The following is a 22363-nucleotide window of genomic DNA, read 5'->3' as shown; positions in this document are numbered from 1 at the left end:
TAGTGGTTACAACAGCAGACTGAGCATCCACATTTCTGGGCTAGAGTCCCAGGTCTGTCACTGACACTTCAGGCTGTCTTGGAATGAAGTTCAGTCTATATGACACCAAAATAATCTCCCAATTGGGGTGGAGACAGTGGCTGGGGAAGGGTAAGGGAGGGTTCACGTGAGTTTGATATCTCAGAAAGAGTATCTCCTTTTAACAAGTGGATGATTCATTCATCAGCTTATTGGGACAGAGGGAAACAATCCCATCATGGAAAAAGGTCAACAGCTATTATCCAAAATGCCTGTTTAGCCTATTGGCTAAATTTGGTACATAATTTTTCTGTTCTGAAAAATATCACAATGTTACAGGTATAAGATCGGAGAAAAGAATTCATAGACGCCACTATTAGAAATTCAAAAAAAACTTTATTTAAACCTGGAAATAGCTCATTTTCCTAAAGAAAGTTCATAATTTAAATACCGGCTCAAGTACTTTGCCCTCAGTACAAAGAGGAGAGACTATTAGTTATAAAATTATACATATCTCTCTGTCCCAGTTTCTTTAATTCTGAAACTGACACCATAATCCTTAGCCAAATCAATGGACTTTCAGGAGAACATATTATAAGTAATAGTAAGATAAAGAAAAGATGACATTCATATTGATGAAAGTCAAGTTTTTCTCTTTAACATTAAAGAAATAGTATATCTCGAAGTACTTGAGAATTTAAAACTACTTTAAAAGCAAAATTTAATTTACAATTGCTGAACTAATTTATTGAGAAAAAATAATGGATTGTCAATGCCAAATAAATAATACAAGTATTGTTATTAGAATGCAAATGATGAAACCCAGATAGTACAACTGAAATTATAAACATGTAAATAGAGCTTTTAAAAAGTGCAACAGCAATATATGGTTAAAAGGTAAATGTTTTCAAATAAAATCTCCTGAAGAGACTTGTCCTAGCTAACATTTTTTCCCGAATGTCATGATAGTAAGTATTTAAGTCCTAGTATTTTGATTAGCTGTACAGATATCGAATTCACTAAGTGTACCCTATTGGAATTATTCAATATATATGGCAATACCAATGTTACATTTTGTTAGTGGAAATTTTTCTTCTTTTCTGACAGAAAGCAGAAAACCATATAGAAATTTGAACCAAACATTTAAACCAAACCTGACCCAACTAAAAGTACACATAAAATATATTTTCAGACAGTAAAGTGAATAGACACCAGGTGATAAAACACTTGATTCTAAATTACTCTGATAGTTTAATTTTTCTTCAAATTTTTTCTCCCTGTATCATACACAGCCCACCAGGGGGCCAGAGGCTGGCCTTGTATGAGCAAATCTAGCTTGTGATTGTCCTGTACTGTATACTTTAATTCTGGGATAATTGAAGGTGTCTACACAAGAAATGCAGTTACTGGGATGCGCCATGGGGTGGTTAACCAGAAACAGAGTTGCGGATGGTGAGGAAGTTAGGAAGAGTGAAAATAGACAAACTTGGAAAATGCTCCCACAATATCTCAAATGAGGAATAATAAAAGTCTAAAATGGGTATCAGTTACGTGTGGCTTTCTGGATTCATTCCACATCTCATAGCATTCTTCTCTCTTCATGGTGAAATGTACAGTGCTTCTGGGCGGTAAACACAGATGTTGATTTTTCCACTGTGGAAGACATATGAACCCCTGAAGACTCCTTTTTAGTTTCTGTTCTCAGCTTCTTCATATATTACACTAGTCTCAACCCAGAGATGGGCAAGGGATCTGGTGGACCTAACCAGATCTTCTCTCCTAGACTCTACCTTTGAGTCTATCATTACAAGAACTGAAGAAATGCTTGAATTTATTCATCCCAAATGCAAGGTCAGCAGGAAGTGGCCGACTTACTAAATCTTTCAGCAGCTACCTGATTCTTTTCAGCTATTTCACTCTTTTTATTTCCAGTTCATTGCTTTATATTTAGATTAGTTGGTTTCTGTTACTTACAACCAGAAAATATTGTCTGATTTTTATGGCAGCACCAGTGAAAAGAAGATAAGATAATCCAGCAACTCACTGGACTTGAAAGGAAGAAGTCAATGTGACTCCAAGTTAATGGTGAAGTTAGAGACATAGTGGGGATGTCATATGGGACAGATGGTTCAAGGTATGAGTGACAACTCTGAAGAAGTGAAACTTTGAGAAGTCTTAGCATTCTTTGTTCCTTCACCAATGCAAGTGTCCAGAGCTAGACATAGGCTAAGTTTGACTCTAGGTTGTGATTTTTATGTTTTTTAATTTTTTTGAGAGGGAGCCTCGCTCTGTCGTCCAGGCTGGAGTGCAGTGGCGTGATCTTGGCTCACTGCAACCTCTGCCTCCTGGGTGCAAGTGATTCTCCTGCCTCAGCCTCCCAAGTAGCTGGGACTACAGGCTCATGCCATCACACCTGGCTAATTTTTGTATTTTTAGTAGGGATGGGGTTTCACCATGTTGGCCAGGCTGGACTTGAACTCCTGGCCTCAAGTGTTCTGCCCACCTCAGCCTCCCAAAGTGCTGGGATTACAGGTGTGAGCCACTGCATGTGGCTATGGTTTTAATTTTTGATAAACATCGAAACCATGGATGGAATAATCTGTGAGATGGTCCCTTGCATGTTTATCACAGGGGCTTTACAAAAGTTGTCTGATAGGGATGATGTCAAGATGAGTTGAACACTGGAAATGAGGTTAAATTAGTACCTCAGGAATTAGCATTTTCTTTCAAAGATTCAAAACACATTTTAAAAAGGGATCCAAGAAACTTTTTAAAGAATGGGGCATAAGCATGACTTCAACTAAATCATTCCACATAATGAGACACTTTCTTTGAAAGTAACAAGACATGTTTACATCAAGGTCTTGGAACATTGCTTTTCCTTCTATCTGGAATAATTTCTCCCAGTTCTTCACATAGTTCAGTTCCTCATTTAATTCATCTCTTTATTTAAGTATCCCCTCCTCAAAGAGGTGTTCCCAACCATCCTGTCTAAAATAACATCCAACACACAGCACTTCTACTGTCTCCCCTTAACCTGCTTTATTCACTTACTTATTTATTGTCTTTGCCTGTTAGTATAAGCTCCATGAGGATACAAACTATTCACTATTGATTACTCAAAACCCCTAGCTGCAATGAGGACAGAGTAGGTACTCACAAAGTACTTGATGAATGAATCAATAAAAATTTTTCTCTTTCTTGGGTGGTGCACATGTTTTCTTCAAGAGAAAGCGCTTCTGGTTACATTCACTGAGCAAGATTCTTTCCCTTTTCCATTGAATTGGTATCAGGAAGCTAGCACTCCTCAGAATTCACTGAGACAAACACCCTGGATGCCATCTGGGGGGCCCGGTCTAGCTACCTCTTCTGATATTTCTGTGTTTTCTAAAGCACAATATGCTGTTATACCATTCACATGGTCTGGCTCTAGACAACAGCTCTGCGTGAGACAGGCCTGAGTCTTTTCATGTTTGTATTCTTAGTCTGATATAGTCCAGAGCAACAGAAGATTGGAGGAGGAGGAAAAGGCAGAATAGGCATGAAAGGAGTAGAAAAAACTAGAAGAGTAGGCTGGGCATGGTGGCTCACACCTGTAATCCCAGCACTTTGAGAGGCCGAGGTGGGAGGACCACCAGAGGTCAGGAGTTCAAGACCAGCCTGGCCAACATGGTGAAATCATGTCTCTACTAAAAACACAAAAATTAGCCGGGTACCGTGGTGCACTCCTGTAATCTCAGCTACTCAGGAGGCTGAGGTAGGAGAATCGCTTGAACCCGGGAGGTGGAGGTTGCAGCGAACTGAGATCACACCACTGCACTCCAGCCTGGGCAACAGAATGAGACTCCATCTCAAAAAAAAAAAAAAAAGATGAAAAATGGGAGTAATGGGAGATTGGAAGTAGATGCAGAAAACAAACATCCTCAAATTGCCTTTTTAAGCCCCTCACACCTCTGACAGTTCCATTTCTCTTATCTCTATTAGCATATTCTCCTATTAAATTGTCTATTCACTATTACCAATTTCTCACCTCCCATTCTTTCTTAAGCCTACTCTATTGAGGTTTTTGGCCTTAACATTTCACCTAAAATTATCTTTCAAAGCCATTGATCATCTCCATGTTGCAAAACTCAATAATTAGTTCTCAGGCCTCACTGGACCTTCATTTCATCTTCATTGCTTCTTTAAACACTTTTTTACTTGGTCTTTGGGACACTTTAACTCCTTGTTTTCTTTCTACATCTTCAGGCATGCCTTAGTTCATCTTACTAGAACACCAATTTTAGAGTTTGAAAAACTCTGTTGGTTCAGTTCCCAGGCATCTTCTCCACTGAAGTAATCGCTTCCCATCTCACAGCATTTTTGTCACAGATCTCAAATTTAGGCCTCTATTGTGGACTTCCCCTCTTAACTCTAGATTTATACATCTAACTACCTGTTCAACTGCTTCACTTGGATATACTGTAGGCATTTCAAGCCTCACAAGCCTAAAATAGGGCTCTCGATCCCTACCCCATTCTTTAAATCTGCTCATAACAACCATCACCATCCAATTAGTTGTTCACAACCTAAATATATACATCTCCTTCAACCTCTGCAGCCAAGTAATTAGCAAGCTCTATTGGCATTACATTGGCAATATCATCAAATGCTTGTTGCCATCTCAGCTCCATTCGCCCTGTTTCTAAGCCATCTGGATCTGCCAATATAATGTAAGCAACACAAATAAAAGGACATCGTTTTTATTGGGCACAGATATTTGCCTAACACTATATGGTTATTTGTTTACTCCCGTTCATCTCACCTAAATTCACAGGCAAGGTCTGGGTCTACTTTGTTCACCCCTAGGATCTAGAACAGTGCTTGACACCAGTAGGCACTGAACAGACATTTGTTGAATAAATAATAGAAGTAATGAGCAAGGAAGGACTATTAATATTGTTACTAATATATTCACATAATTAGGGTAATAGTAATCATTATAATAATCATCACAGTAGCTAATGTTTATAGATTTAATCTATGATGGGTACCATGCTGAGCATTTGCATGCATTAGTTATCTTACTTGTTTCTCAAAAAAGCCTTCTAAGGAAGGAACTGGTTTTATTTCTGTAGTATAAACACAAAAATGGAAACTAGATTAGAGTAAGTGACCCACACATTTCTGGTTTTTTTTTTTTTTCAGGTCATTACAAAGAAAAAGTGTTATTTCATGTAAGAGTTAACACCTTTTTAACAACCAGCGATTTGACCCATGCCACAAAGGGAAAGGATTTCTTGAGAAAACCCCAATATCTAAGGAAATGGCCCCAATTTATTTATACTTGGAGCAGGGTAGAGATTAAGGGAACAGTGGACACCTACACTGGAGTTGTCACTCCTGGATCTATCTTGGTGGTGCCTTCAGATCGTGAAAAGTGAACTGTACAGTAAAGATGGGGTCAGCATGAGAGGAGGACCAGCTTATAGGAGTTACCAGCCTAAGGCTGCCTGGTTCTTAGCTCAGGGGGAGTCAGAAGCTGAGAGTAGAAAGTAGTCTTCTAATTTTAGAATGTTTTCCTCCCCGGCATTTATCTAATTTTCCCATGGTGGTTAACAATAAATCCCTAAAAGACTGATTTAGTTCATTCATTTATTCCAGCAACAAATATTTGAGAACACACTGTGTCCCAGGCACTGTTCTAAGGACTGGCAGCGAAGTCCAAGACAAACAATACCTACCTTTAGCAAGTTTGCAATCAAACAGGATACGGATGCTGAGCATTACAAGGGAAATGATTATTCTGAAAGAGGAAGTATGGGGTGCTATGGGAACATATAACCAGGGACCTAATTATATGGGAAAGGGACCAGCCCAGATCCAATACTTGCTCTCCCAGTTTACCTCCAATAGGTTCTTTTTAACTTGAACTAATCTTGTTTGGTGGGGTACACAGTGAGGAAAAAGAAGAGCTAGTGACAAAATCTAACTCCTTTCTCAGTCTTAAGCAAGGTGAAGGCAAGGGAGTAGAAGACATCAAGGGAGTCAGTGGTGGTAGCCACCAAAGGAAATAGCAAACTGAGGCCCTTAAAAGAGAAAGGAAACCTAGATCTATCCAGCAGGACCAGAGAAAGAGCACTGAGGGTGATCAGATGGAATCCTTGCATGCACTCTCCTGGCATTCTGAAAAGGAGCCAAAACAAGGAAGAAACTGGGGTATCTAGTTAAGACCTCACAAATCACTCATCCATTCCTCTGACATGTTCATAAACTTTTTATAGTGGTTACAAACCAAAAGCTTGGTATTTCTTGGCACTTTTCCAATACCCTTTACCAGCTCACATTATCTGGACTCCCACCCAGGCGACATAGCCTGGCTGTTAGTACTTCACAGAAGGGATATAGACTGGCCCAGATTCAAGAGCCGTCCTTCTAATTTACCTACAGTGGGTTTTTAACTTTGAGCTCCCACATAGAGATGGGGCAGCCAAATATCAGGACCAAATCCCTCACTTCACCTACTCAACAAAATGACTCCCAAAATGTAAAGTTTCTGTGCCTTTAATGCTCCCTGATCCCTAAAAGCCCAACTTTTCCTCGAAGCTGGGCACCTGACCTTTAGCCAGATTTCTTAATCTTTTCATGCTTTTCATAATAGCATGGGTAACGCTTTTCATAATAGCAAATTCCACTAGATCTCTTAGAAACTCTAAAATCAAAGCTTAAGCACTTTAAATAAATAAGTCCTCATGTCACCACTGATTTTGAACTTTTAGTTTTTAAAATAAGGCTAGCTCAACTTTTGAGTCATTTTGAAAAGTAGATGTCCTGGTTTAAAGGTACCAGACTAGACATGGGCTTCCTTACTACGTCCTGACACAGAGAGATAGGCATCACTATTCAAGAGGACAGGGTGACCCACACATTTCTAATGTGAGTAGAGCTAGTATTTAAACCTAGGTATATCTGGCTTCCAATTATGCTTACCAACCATTAGGAAATAGTCATATTCAGGTGTTCGATTGATGTTTGGAGAGATGATGAAAATGGAATGAAGAATGAAAGAGGGGGAAGGTGGGAAGAAGGAATAACAGGTATTGAACACCTATCCACCTCCTGCTAGCAATCTCTGTCTTTCTCCATAAAACATAGAATGAAGCTTGATCTCCCTCCCAGGCTCATCTCTTTCACTTTGGGGGAAAATAAGAATAAAGAAGTTAGTCTCACCCTTGTTCCCTATCTGATGAAGTTAGTCCTTGAATGCTGCAAAAGCTAAATAAAGCAAATTGATCTTGAGCCAGGTAATATTCTTGCCCTTTAGAATATATATTTCACCTGAATCTTCGTGTTTTATTGTTTTTCACGTTAACAGATCTTTAAAATTTAGGGGGAAAATACTTATTTTTCATCTCCCAATTCATTAAAATCAACATTTCTTTAATGTTTTGGTTCAAATTATGTCTCATCTCTCTATTTTAATCTTAATCTTTCTCACACACACATAACTAATCTATAAAAATCTACTTCATGTATTGGATACATAAAAGAAACATTTTAATATATGGGCAGAATTAGTGTAAGCTTCAATTTTAAAACATAATTACATTAGGTCTTGCTTTAACAAGCTCAACAGAACTGACAACAAGAAAATCACTACTATTGCAATCTGAAACCTAGCATTAACATTATATACATTTATAATCTGTCATAAACTTGTAGCTAAACTACCTTTAAGGAATTAGGAAATACATGTTTCTCTACCAGGTTACTAGAGCAGTTTGTCTCTAATATAACACAGGGTAGGCTAAAAGACTCTCTAGAGAGGTGAGATTTATAATAAAATTTAAATTAAAAAGGCAAGTAGATTTATGGACTGGAGATGCCAGAATTTTACTACATCAACAAATGTTTATTTAGTATTTAATATTTCCATGGGACTGTATTATAAGCTCTGATCAGCCCCTGGACTGGGAGAGATGCCCGATAATGTTTAGTTCATCTTCCCTATTTTTAATATCTGTAGCTACCCTGAAGGAGTGCATAATCTTTCATATTACAACAGTGACAAAATTAAATGTGTGGCCATGGATATATGTATTGATGGCAGGAACACTACATGGAGTAGGGTGGGGAGACGGGGACATACTGGAGACACTTCACTGAGGGGAGGGTTTACCAGGCAACTGAGCTTCAGAGGGGATGTTCTAAGCAGAGGACACTGCTTGAGTAAAAGCCTATAGAGATGCAAAGTTTGTTGGGCAGGGACTGGCTTGTCCAGGAAAAATAAAAGACAAAGGAAAATAACTAAATGGCCAAACAGAAGCTGAGAGAGTGGGGAAGAGATTTAAAGCAGAGGTCTTCAATCTTCTTTCTCTGTGTTAGCCTACTTGTGGAAGTTTGTTTTACGACAGAATATTAACCCTTACCTACGTTTGCATTTCAATTCTATCCTTTGCATTCTTTTACCTATTCATATCTCAGAAAAAAATGAAGCTATGTGTTAAATAACTCCTCTTCCTACAGTTTGCATTTTCCCAACTGAACAACAAATGGTAGACTCTATAAAGCTAGTTTTACTAAAAACTTTTCTTTCTGCAATGCTCTCCCACACAGTTTTTGAAAAGAGTTTTTATTAGACTGCACGGCAACCACTACCAGGCAGGAGATTCTCATCCTTATCCCAGCATGCGATGAGCCCCTATCATTTTCTTTCTTAAGGAGTCCTGGTTCTCCTGGGCTTCAGCACAGATTGTTCAGCCACCTTATTAAATCCATGTCCCTGCAGGGAAGAATGAAGGAACAAGGCCTGTCTTCTGCCTCTTCTACATTTCAAGGAATGTTTGTTTACTGCCATTATCAAAAATCCACAGGTTGCTTGGAGGAATTTGGGGATTGTTAAAAAAAAAAAAAATGAAATAGCATTTGTTTATACAAACTGTCCAGCACAAAGAAGCAAAAGCCATTCTTATCCTGTAAAAAACTCTTAACCATATCACAGATGTAAATCTTGGAAAATTACATTTTGTATCTTTTTAGAAAGCTAGTAGCTTGAACAATCCTCTACATGTATTTTAAGTTGTGATGGTTTCTTTTGAGGATCTAGTTAGAAGAAAAAGAAAAAAGAAGGAAAAAAAAAATCCCTTCATTTCAAATTTCAAAATTTCAACAGAACTACTTTAACTAGAAAAATTTATATCACTATTTATTTTTTTTCTTTTTTTCCAAATGTGCACTACAAGAACAGAGAAGAAAATCTATTTTATCACATTTCATCCTGTGTGTTTATCATTTCTCCCTTGCTATTTACTCTTTGGGTATCAAGATTCTATGTTTATCCTGAAATATCTACAATAACCATCTTATGGAATCGTCAGTCAACTACCCCACATTCCTATAGCCAATGGATGACCACATGATCAACTGCAGACAATGGGGTGCTTTCTTACTTGATGCTGAGTTTGGAGCCCAGAATTGAAGGCCTCCGTGGAGTTGGAGATGACTCATCCTTCTGGTGGTACCCTGAAGACACAGTCTATCATCTTCTGCTGCTTGCGTCACTAGAGTAGCCTCTTTTCCCATCCAGTCCAAGCTTCTTGATTCCTTACATCTTCCTCAGTATTTTTTGCATTGCCTAATAATCTTTCAAAGAATTCTGATTTTTTTTTGTCTGCTTAAGTATCCCACGTTGGTCTATCTCACTTGCACTTTTAGGGGAGAGGTTAATTCTCAAAAATGTTTTGAAAAAGTGATTTGAATATCCAATGAAGACTAAATAAACAAGTGAAAACAACAATGAAAAAAACTCACGTTGATTAAAAAGAACTTTCAAAATAACTAGAAATTTTATTGTTGCGATGCATAGTACCAGTTCCTCCCTTCTGCAGCATAAGACAAGGTCATGATACAAAAGGGCAGGTCTTCATTATTTAACTGTGAACTAATCCATGCAGTTTACACTTAGGAGACTGACTTCAAGGCTGAAGTTGTTTTTTGTACACAGTCAACTGTAAACAAGTTTTTATGTTTTCATATAACAGATATGGGGATGCGTTCTCCCTGTGAAGGAAGTGAACACAAGCCAAGGAGCAAATAATAATTATCAGTCAAAAGCCGGTCAAAGTGAGAATCAGCTCAATAGAAGTGTCTTATGTTACTGATCCGGTTGCCACCCAAAGCCATTACTCTTTCTAAGTGCAGTCATCTAAGGCTGAGCGAATTTGTTCGGAGAAAATAAGCTCCATCTAAACTTTACCCACATTGCATGAGGAAATGGAAACTTTTTGTTCAATAACATTAAGGGAATATTTCAGAAAATAGTGCAATATAAAGAAAACACATAAAGCAGTTGATTACTAGGGCCATCCTCTCCTGACTGTACTTTGCCCCATGGCTTTCCCCCCGTACTTAGCATCCTGTGATCGAGACTCTACTCTCATGATCTTTTTGTTTCATGACTAATACTTAGTCTCCTACGAGCACCTTCTGTCTGCTCTTCTGTCTTCTCACAACCTACACACTCGTTCCTCAAAGGTACACCCTAATATCATTGCTTTTAGAGTGTAATGATACTTGAGGATTGCCTATTTAAACAGGAGCTTGTTTGACAACTAATGCCAAATGTAAAATATTAATGCAATTGAATAATACTGTCCAGTGATTATGGACAATATGGTTTAAGTGCTTGCTTTTAAGTCATCTAGGCAAAAGAGTAACAAAAAATATGAATAATTGGAAATAGACAAACTTGGAGCTACGCAAGGTCAAACTATTATTTCAAAGCCAGTCAATGCAGTGTGTTTGGGACGGCTACTATTACTGCCGGATATGTTCATCATCTGCTCCCCTTCAGCTTGACTGAGAGTGCTACTGCAATTAATGTGGAGCTTTGTAGAATTTTCTATAATCTCTTGAAAGATTTAACAGCAGGAATCCGTTTGCCAAATTAAAGGAAAACAGATCCCTTTGTGCAGGTCTCAAAGAGGCTGCATTTACACATATCAGGTTGTTCAAAATACAAAACAATTTAGGAAGCAGTTGAAGTCCAATAAATAGATATTTTGCAAGTAACCATTTATTAATTTAATGTTTCTTGGATTGGAGTATCTACTTGTTTTTCAGAACTCTCCATTTGACTAATTCCGATGCCCACTTTCATGCCTCTGTTTTAATGAATACTACATTTCTTGTGTGTGGCCACAGTTAAAGCCTACTCCTTTTTACTTGTGTATTCCAGGGGTGGGGGTGGAACAGTGGGGAGCCTTTGGTAAGGGCAACCAAAAAGATAGCATTTTTTTACACTGTGACTACCCAACTTATGGTTACAACACTAAAATTACATTGGGAAATATATCTTCCCTATTGTTTATGGCCTTGGAGAGATTCAAAATCAAGGTGTCCTATTTTCCCAAAACCCAAACATAGGCAAGTGCCATGAGTCACTAGTTCACTTTCTCTGATGAGATACCGAAATTTGAGCACCATGATATGAGTGGAGGACATATTGGATATGCCAGACTTCAGTAATGACACTAAGCATTTAAGTAAGTTTTACTACTCTGAAATTTTTAGCTACTCTAGATCTGGCTATCCTTGAAACTTTTTCTGGGTACTTTCCTCGAGTTCTATACACTAATCAATATCCTTCCAATATACATATAAAATTTTCCTACTGAAATTTATCTCTCTTGCTGACAGCTATCAAAACCGATGAGATACAGAAGTAGGAATCTCTGAACATTTTTGTGAAGACTAGGAAGAGAAAGCTTCACCTTGAAGGCTGAATGCATCTTCCTTAAAAAGGGAAGACTAAACATTTTGCCCCTAAAGTTTATTGATTATAATGATATTATTACAAAAGTGTGGCTACTTCCCAATGTAAACTATCATAGAACAATAGTGCTCTTCCCCCTCAGCCAATTAACCAAGAAATTCCATGGCTCAATAAAATTCTCCATATTTGAGTCTCTACCCCTCTATGTAAAGATGAGCTGTTTCCTTACACTGCATCTTTAACCTCTCTGCCAGAATACCATCACGTTTTTCTCCTTAGCACATGCATCCTACGGCAGTCATTTCTAAATAGGCAAGTAAAGGAAGAGTTCACTTCACCTCCAGATCTTTTCATATCCTCTCAAATTTATCAAGTGCAATGATGGCAGGCAGAAGAGATGAGAAGGAATCGCTGAGATATGATTTTTCACTATTTTCTCATCCAGCAAAAATACCGTGTCACTATCTATTTCTAGTCCCATGGCAAAAATGACAATCCACAGCCTGGGAGAAACCCATCCTTTGTAATTAGGAAGATAAACATCTGAGATTTGTCTGACCCAAGAAAGACTAGTTTTCTCCATTAATATATGATGACTTTCCAACCCAGAGAAACAGTATGGTAGTTCCCAGTGAGTTATTGGAGGCATTAGGGCCAGAACCCGATGCTCTTGGTTTAAAAGCCAGAAAGTTTTTTCGAATGGCTACCACATTGCTTGGAAGACAATTTTCCATCATATTAATTCAAGATTCACACAAGTTTTCAAAGCAATAGTATTTCTCTTGCAACATTCAAGTATTTAAATGCTATCAAGCAATTTTATTTTGAACTTTTAACACGCTTCTCTCTTCCTAGTATGTCATCCACAAACCTCTTTAGGTCAGCTTTGTCTGGTTAACATCTACTTATCTTTGGGATTTAGTTAAGATCTACCTTCTTTCAGAATCTTTCCTTGTAGTATGCCCTAACCAGGCTATGTTCATTGCTCTAAATATGTAATTCTACTCTTTGAAAACAGAGGGTTTTTTTTGTCCTATTGTTGTTTCTACTAGAATTATTATTTATCATTATTACCCTGAAATAGTACCGCTATAAAGAAGGTACCCTGAAATAGTACCTATCATTCAGATACATATTGCGTAAGTACAAGTCATATCACCAGATTTCTTGTCCCATTTTTCCCTCCTATAAAGTTAATTACAGCAGATCAATGATCACTTCAGAAAATTCAAATTAGAAAAACTTTCAACTGCTTTACTGTACCCACTACAGCCTCAAAGACATAACCACTTGTACCATTAACACAATATTTTTAAATTCAACATGCATTTATTAAACCTAGTCTGTGTTGGGCACTGCTCTGGGTATCGAGTGTTGAAAGTCAAATGTAGCATACTGTCTAGCCTCGAGAATTTTACTCTCTAATGAGAGAGGATAACTAGGCAGATGATTACAATGAAATACAACAAAGTCCATGATAGAGTTTAAAAAGGGTGCTGTGGAACTCATAAAGAGACACCCCTGGTTATATTCATGAAGGTTGAAGGCAAACAACAGAAGTCAATTCAGTCTAGATTAAGCAGAAAAATAATTTAAGTTATGAGGGATAATAAACAGAATCCCTCGGAAGGCCAGGGAAACAAAATCAGAAAATAAGCAGAAACAAAGGAGGCTCAGTTGTCAGAATCAAAGCCAAAAAAAAAAAAATTCCACAGTACCAAGCTTACTGGGCACTGCTGCAGTTTCTTCTAAAAGAGGGAAGCTGGAGATTGTTCTACTGCACCCAGCTGATGCTGGATACCACATCTATCTGTGACAAATGGTTTTTACTGCTACTGCTGTTACTGTCAACAAAATGGGTTTTCCATCACCCCAGCCTTTTTTGTGTCCCTAGATCTTGTTTCATTCATGATAGGTATGTCTGATTAGCCAAGACTGAATTAACAACTGTACCCTAGCTTCAAGGGAGGCTAGGAACATGAATATCTGACTGTTTTAGCTCTACAGCGATGCAACAGCTTTTTCTTTCATCAAAACTTACACAATTAGTGATCCTCTTTTAATTTATCAATGGAAATAGATGTAAGAATATTGTGCTGTTAAAAAGATGAATGTACACATCACAATCCAAAAGAGGACCATGAATTCCAAAAGAGGAAGACTGAGTAAGAGAGAGCTTTCTCCAAGGTGTCATGTTCTGAAAAAATAAATTGAAGTTAGCTGGTAGTCCACACAGAAAGCAGAGCCTCTGCAAAGGCAAAGAATATCCACAAACCCACAGAAGGCAGAATAAGTGGGGTAAAAAAATAAAATATGTATGGGGGCTCAAGGTGAATATGAAAAAGGATAAATATGGGAATGAGACTGGAGATTAAAGCAGATGCCAAGTCATGAAGGACCTTGTTTCACGCTAAACATCTTTTACTTGATCCTCTGTGGAAGAGGAAACCAGAAACAGATACTGAAATGACTTTATTTATGTTTTAGAAAGATTATCTAAAAAGCTGAATGGATACTATATTGGAGGGATTATTCTGGAAGAATGGATAATGATAACTATAAATCAAGGTGAATTAAGTGGGTCTCAGAGGTCACTGTAATGATGGGGGAAGGGGACATACTCAAGAGGTGCTAACAAATGAAGCATGAGTTAAAAGTTAAAATGTTGTGCTAACCACTGAGGATCCCAAAACAAATGAAATGCAAGTCTTTCTTGAGGAACTTACAGTTTAGTTTTAAATGTACCTAAAGAAAAATGACATTATAAGAATTTTGTGATTTTGTGTCTTAAAATTGAGTTCTCAAATGTTTAGTATCTATATTTAAGCTGGAACCACCAAACACCTCATTAGGAAAATAATCTACCTAGTTTTAAAATGTGTCAGAGTTTTCCATAATCACCATGACATAGACAGAAAGAAAAAAAAACAGAATTCAATATAGATGGTGGTATTAGGAATTACAGCCTGGTTGCACCATACTGCTATCAGTTTTATATAGGAATGGTGAGAGGAAATAATGGTGTAAATTCAGAGTGAAAGCAACTGTACTAAACCACAGCAAGCAGATCTAGGATGTAGTATTTCATGGCCTTCTAGCAAAATTACATATCGTAAGGTGTTTCTCTACATGCTTCCTTTTTTCCTAAATGGCAAAAGGGAAAAACACAATTCTTCCTTCTGTTAAGAAATAATGATTGACTGCTTTCTATGTACTAGGAATTATCTTAGATAATAGAAACACAGGAAAATGTCCTTGCCCTTATGGAGCTTAAAGTAAATTGGCAAAGACTAACAATGGGCAATGCACACAACAAGATAGAACATTGTATCTGTGAAGGAGAGAGGCACACAGTGCTCTGAAATCCCATAGTAGGAAAATCCATCTAGCTCTGGTTTCTGTTTGTATGTTTGTTTGTTTGTATGTTTGTTTGATTGCTTGTTTGTTTTGAGACAGTCTTGCTCTGTCTCCCAGGCTAAAGTGCAGTGGTGCAATCTCGGCTCACTGCAACCTCCGCCTCCTGGGTTCAAGCAGTTCTCCTGCCTCAGCCTCGCCAGTAGCTGGGATTACAGGTGCTTGCCACCATGCCAGGTTAATTTTTGTATTTTTAGTAGAGCTTGAGGTCTAAAAAACCGAAGGCTGAATAATAGTTAATAACAGTTAATCAAATCTTCCTCTAAGTATTTCAGGAAAGAATATGCTAGGCTATGATAAAGTATTAATTAAAAATAAATTCTAGAGTTTATCTGAATAATAATAATTACTTTATAAGAACAATTGAAATAAACTATGTTAAGTGATCACCGTAAAATATCAAAAGGATAGATCTTTTAGGTTTCGAGAAGTCGACATGTATGATGGTAGCATAGCAGTAACAGTTGTTACTATTTGTGCTATATTGTCAAGCAGTATTCATGAGATTTTCCTGGAAATAGTCTGATGGACTGTAAGAGTCATATATGTAGTCCTTAGTCTTATAGTGCTTGAATCAGATTTGGTTAAAAGGATCTGGAATTTTTTAGTGCCACGTGCTATCATAAACATTTACCTTGACCCTCACTTAGATAAAGGAGTTTTAAATGTCTAATTTAGGTCATTTTTGCTGACCTGAATTTTAAAGCACATCGAGAGTGGATTTTCTTTCCTTCCCTGCAATATTAAGAAATAAATTGCCTTTGTTGCTATTGAATGTGCATTCATTCAAATAAACAGGGCAATTTATGCAAATATAACTGTTTTACAAAACCTCATCATCTGAGAAAATCATGTTACAGTTCTCTTTGAAAGTTCAACAAGGAAAAGTATCCACACATATTTAAATCTGCCGGACTCTACTTGAAAGAATAAGTATTGAGGTTGTCTTTGACAGTTTAGTGAAAATGTGCCTAGACTTCCATGTGTTAAACAATTACTTGGCCTCTGTTAAAGGATGGCTTATTTTCTCTGACATCATTGTCTTGGTTTGTTCTATCAGTAAATAATGAAGAGGCGCTTATCGGTGCACTGTGACTGTGAGCATGGTGGAGATGCTTTAGGCTCTGGTTTATAAGTAGCCTCTGCCTCAGGATTTAAGTCTAAAGTAAATTTTGAAGCTAAACCATTTTAAAAGGGTAGGCCATTTATAGAGGAAAAGAATCACAACCTTCAAAGTCAAACTGTTCAGAAACAATGGAAGTAAATCCTTCCAACCTGCCAGCAGTACACAGAAACAACGCCATTGAGTCTATGCACCCCCCCTCTCTCTTTCTTGCTCTCTCTCTCTCTCTCACACACACACACATATATGTATACACATACACATATTCTACATACATAGGACAATGCAAATAGCTCACTTCCTTTTCTTCATATCCATCTTACATCATGACAGCATGTTAATAAGAATAGAAACAGCTTAAAAAATAACCCTCTAATTACAACTCAAGGCAGATAACATCTATTACTCAAGTTATTTTCAAAGTTTTCAGACTCAAACAGTAACTCTACTTATTTATAGGGAGCCATTGTGATTCAATGTAATCAGATATTGTTGAGTATTAAATGCTTCCCCATGCACCATCTTATACATTCTCCCAATCTGGTGAAGCAGAAATCATTAATTTCATTCTTTCTATGAGGAAGTTTAGGCTTGAAAAGTTAAAGCATGTGTCAAAATTGTTAAAATAAGAGAGTGATGGAGTCCATCATTCAAATCCAGGTCTTTCCGACAGCATAACCAGTGTGCTTATTTGTTTTTGTGCCACATCGCCTCACCTACCCATACACATTGGGTTTGTATCTTTTGTGAGGGTGACTTTTTCGAGCCTGCAGGTAAAGAAAAAAGTGAACATTTAAAATTACCTTGGAGAATTCCCTAACCATGTGTATGCCCAGAAATTCCAATAGATAAATTTTTCTTTTATTTTCTTATTGTTTTGGAACGAGAATATATGATTATTTCTTCAATTGAACATCAGAGGAAGGAGATGGATTCTTTTTAGAGGTCATGGGATGTGTGTCTTTAAGTATCAGAATCACCTTTGCAGCAGCAAGATGCGCGCCTTATGAGAGGCCCACAGAAATGAAACTGAATGAATTTCATGTTTTCTCTAGGCCATACCAAAACTGAGTAGACTTACTCCACACCATTTAAACTAATAATCTTTCTTTCTTCCTTTCTTCTAATTGAAAAGAAGGGGTGTTTGCTAATCACATAAGTTCATGCAACTAAATCACTTGCACATGTGATGTAGTTCCAATGCATTTTGTTATAAATATGTACCAGATACCATAATATGTATAAAAGAAGGATACTTATTAAATACTTATTATAAATACATGCCAAATACTATAATATGTATAAAAGAAGAATACTTATTAAATACTTATTATAAATACAGGCCAAATACCATACTACTTATTATTAATACCTTGAAGAGGTATTAATTTTCAAGACATCACCTAAACATTCACTGTTTCCTTGCATTTCTGCAGCACCAGCTGGCTTTTTAGCTACTCTCGTCCTCAAGGGGAAAGGCTCTAGGATGGAAAGATTTCATCCAAAATGGATGCCACTGATGGAATCCTTATTTTTTAGCTGGGGCTTTTCAATGTAGGATTAGCTAAAAATATGAGCTGGGGAGTTCAGATCATATTATAAGAGCTTCTCCTTTTTGAAGAGTCATTATATATAATAGCAAACTCAGATATTAATGTCTTAAGTTTCCATCAAATGACACCAGGAATAAACAACCATGTGAAACTCACCGTTGACCTGTCTATAGAATATAGTTTTTTATACAGACCCAGAGCAAACATTTATCTTGATCCCAAGGCAAGGAAAGCTGTACTTTACAGAATAATCAACATGATTTTGACCTCATGAACACTGTAAATCTTGTAACAGAATGGGCAGTGTTCTTCCTTTGCTTCATCCAGTTTAAAGTTCAGTGTTAAATTTGAGGCTCACTTTTAACAATGATATAGTGCAAAATGGCATCTGCGCTTTATCTCTAAGCTTTATCTTACTATTTTACCCATATGTTCTTTTCATCTTATTTTATCTATTTAATTCTATCCTGATGTTTTAGATATGTTTCTAAGTCAGCCTCCAGCCTTAGTTTGATCAAGGCAGGATTCAGAAAAACAAAGAAAGAAAGAAAAACATAGTCATCAAAAATGATTAGATACCTCTTTGGGGATTTATGAAGTCAATTGTTAATGAGTCCTATAAATCACAGCCTGCCACAAGGCCAGAGTTAAGATTTCTTTCTTAATCAGAAAGTTTCTAACTGAATTGTAGCCTAAATTTTTCCCTTAGGAATGTAGCACCTGGGGCCATAGTAGAAAATGAGACAGACATGGTCTCCTATAGTCATGAAGATTAGATAGAAAAACAAACAAATAAGAAATTATACTAACCTGTGATAGGCGCTGTGGGAGAAGACACTAGAAGTTTAAAAGACCAAGCCAACAAAACAAAGGAAGTTTTTCCGAGTGTTGCATTTTAACCCAGAAATAGTGGTTAGAGCGAGACTTGACAATGATTAGAAGCTATTTAGTCAGCTTTGTTAAGTCAGAAGGAAGAGAATAAGAATCTCACAGATCTTCACAGATCTCCTGTGAAGTTTTGAAATTACAGCTAATGATGCAGTGAATTAAAAACATGAGATTCATAAACAAGCCCTAGTTTCTTTCTTTTAGCATCATCCCTATCCGGAAGCACTATATTTCTATCTGTAGTCTGACAGTCAAATACTCAAAGCTGTATCTTCACAATTTATGACATCTTTCCTCATAACATGGAGCTCTCTTTCTATTGCTTTGCTTGTTTGTTTGCTTTTATGGTCAGTAAACTGTTCTGGTAAATAACACTTTAAATTGCATGAAATGCTTACAAACAACACTGAGCACCCAATTTCAACATAAGAAGAGTGTGGGAATATCTAAGCATGCATATTGGTATGTATTTACCATATCCAATACATCCATATGGGGAAACCTGAATACTTATTGTCAGAATTTCTAAGTGTAAGAATTTTGTCTCATTTTTCAAAATCTGCCCACTGGAAGACAGCTGGCCAAACATTTGAACCCATTACTTCCAATCTGAGCTAAATAAACAAACGTAAGAGAATCCTCTCCAAGGGCTGCTGAAGAGAACTGTCTCAAAATAATCTCAAGTTTGAAAGACTGTTTGTCTGAATACATTCTACTGCCTGGATAATTTATTTACTTTTGTTTTGGCCAAGTCATTCAGAGGAATTCCAGGTATTCTTCAAATCAAAGTGGCACAGTGATTGCATTCACATAATTCTAAATTATTCTCTCCATTTTGGAGAGAGGCAGAGAGGAAGAGTCTTCATGGGGAGGTACATCCAGCCACATTTTCCCACGTTTTCATACACAGGCTAGAATCCACCCTATTACCCATTAGGCAGAAGTAAGATTAACTTTAGTACCTATTTTTTTTCTTCATTTATTCTATTAGTACTCAAGGGATCTCAGTTTCACAACTTCGAAAATCTCTCCAAAAACAACAAAGTCATACAAATGAAGACGTTATAGGTGTACTTCACAGGACTCTGGGAATGTAAGATTCTGTAGTGTTTATTTAATAAAGTCTGAAGAGAACTCTACAAGCCACAGACGTTTGAAGAGAGCCAGCTTGATCAGAGCAATCTCATCCTACCTGCCTCTTTGGAAATCTGTGTGAAGGACTCCACACCTTTCTCTCCATAACTTCCTTCCGATGCGAGAGTAGACACATAATTCCAGCCTAGGGCCTTTACAATGTCTACCATGGCCTGGGCTTGGAAGGAATCGGGTGGCACCACACGAGAGAAGAAGTCATAGCGCCGGTCATCACTTAGCTCGGGTGCCGTTGATGCATAACTAATCTGGGGGATCTGCAAAGACAAGAAAGCACCACGTGAGAGTGCACCATCAGGATGTAAGAGACTCATTTATACTTATGACAGTTTACTTAAAATACAGGGTTTGAGCTGCAAAGAGGATACATGTTTTGCCAAACACCACCATGTAATTTTAGAACACCTAAATGCAACCATCTACTTCTTCGCAGCACAAAAGTATTGACTTTAGCGTCTTGCCTTTCATTTCCTTGTCTTAGGAATAAGAGAAGGAGGTTAGCATGGGAATTTCAAGGTCAGGGTCATGGTTGTTTAGAAGAAAAAGATCTATGACCATTCTACCAAACATAGTGAATCATGCTTTACTACTTATAAACCAATAGAAATAAAAATACAACAACCTGGCTGGAGTGTATATAAAGATTGGTTTAGTTGGCACAGCTTGTGAATACTGGGTGGATATCATTAGCCATCTAACATCGACTGATTGTGGATGGTCTCCAAGGAAATAGCTAAGTAAGTCACAAGCATTATCTAATTTATTCTTCACAAGAACATTTTAAAGTAGCTCTGTAATACCCTTTGCCCCAGGGAAGAGAAATTCCCCACCCCCAAGGCATTTACTCTAGTGGTCTTTGCACATTGACAGGCTTTCCTCAAAATTTTCCAAATTCTCTTTTGGATTCTGGGAGAGAGCTGGCAGTACTGTCTGAGTGGAGGCCACAAGGGCCTCTGATTTCTATCTTTTCCCTTCAGGGAACACTCTGACCTCTACCCCACATGGCATTCACCAAATGTCCTGAAGAGCTCTAGAACTTTTGCCTATAAGGATCATCTTAGGACTCCACAGGCCCCTTGGAAAAAAAATCAAATTATCTCCCTCATCTGCTGTAGTATTTATTTCTTAGGATCATTGGAAATTGGGCTATGTGAGTAGTCCTAACACATCTACTTTGCTAAATTAAATTATATACATGGAAAGAGCTGCAAAAAAATGTCTGCCTGAGATTTCGGGTAGCCTAAGGCCAGCCCTGAAGTAATCACAGATGAGAAATCTGGCTTAGTCCCTAACTTCAGAACTCCGAAGCTAGTTACCTCTTCAAAGCACCGTAACATTTGTTCCCTTCTTTGTCTTAATTCTATCAAGCAATAGAAAATGAGTGATACAATTAATTTTCACGTAAGAATGATCAACTCTGACAAAATTCTGCTTACAAACTCTCCCAGGTCTTATCCCTGCTTTATCACAAAAGGTTTCTCGGGTGTCCAAAGGCCAGTTGATCTTTTCTCAGACCAAGCCCAAAAGTCCAGTGTAGCTCAAGTACAGTAAAGCCACGCTCAAGTTGATTCCTCGAGCCCTGAAAATTCTACTCACTATTAACCCATTTATTTCCTTCCTTTGTAGTTTGCCTAAAGTATAACCATTTGCCATAGTTTAAGGCTAGTTATCGCCTCCGTAAAAATCATTTCTCCACCAACATTTCCAGGTCAGCATTGGAGTTAAGTCCTGTGGCCCTGAAATCAGACGACCCACCATTTTCCGTGCAGCCTGTCCATGATGCAGTTCTGCTCTATGACCATTGGAGGGCAGGCTTTCTGCCCCTGACTTAATTCAAAGCCAGTGTGAGAAAGCCTGCATGTCTCCTGATGGGTCCTTTTACCTGAGCAACCTGTCAATTATAGTGAGGTTTAATGCAAGTAAAATAGGATTGGGTATTGACAAGACGTAGGATCAGAGTCTGGCATTTCTGTTTGCTAGTGTTTAATTTGATGACGCTATTTCACTTGAATGAGTTGGTTACATCACTAAGAACAAGTTCTGAGAAACAGGGAAAATGAATGTGCATTGCTTTGCACGATGCCTGGAACAGAGGAGTGCTTAATACATGGGAGAAATAATCATCGAAAATAAAGAATGGTATGTTTTTCCTTACTAAAGTTATCGATTCCCCACATTTGGCTTTCAAGTCCTCTGCTGCACGTCATCACGAATATTCTCCACACTGTCCTATGGCAATAAAATGTTTTTACATATTCCTTTCATTACTGCTTTCAAAGTAATATGTACTGTTTATCCAACTCTTTATTTTGTACCAGTCATGTTCTAAAAGTTTTATATGCATTGCCTTATCGTCAGCAAATACTCTGAACTGGACTGTACAATATTACATTAGACTATATTATAGTATTATTAACTTGTTTTACAAGGGAGAAAATTGAGGCTTGGAAGAATATTACCTTG

General features: G+C 37.5%; 1 protein-coding gene across 6 annotated transcripts in view; it reads right to left on the bottom strand.

Moving 5' to 3' along the window:
• The window catches only part of GRM7 (glutamate metabotropic receptor 7), an 882926-nt gene that overhangs the window by 574042 nt on the left and 286521 nt on the right, over positions 1-22363 (bottom strand). For all 6 annotated transcript variants that reach the window (XM_003309593.5, XM_516252.7, XM_063806588.1 and 3 more), the window contains exon 2: positions 19941-20157. In XM_003309593.5, coding sequence (XP_003309641.1) covers positions 19941-20157 — 217 coding nt within the window. The remainder of the gene's footprint in view (positions 1-19940; positions 20158-22363) is intronic.

Source organism: Pan troglodytes, chromosome 2 (genome assembly GCF_028858775.2).
Source record: "Pan troglodytes isolate AG18354 chromosome 2, NHGRI_mPanTro3-v2.0_pri, whole genome shotgun sequence".
In the NCBI taxonomy this organism is placed as follows: Eukaryota; Metazoa; Chordata; class Mammalia; order Primates; family Hominidae; genus Pan; species Pan troglodytes.
The sequence above is the reverse complement of the archived record's forward strand: the minus strand, read 5'-3'. Positions and strand labels throughout refer to the sequence as shown.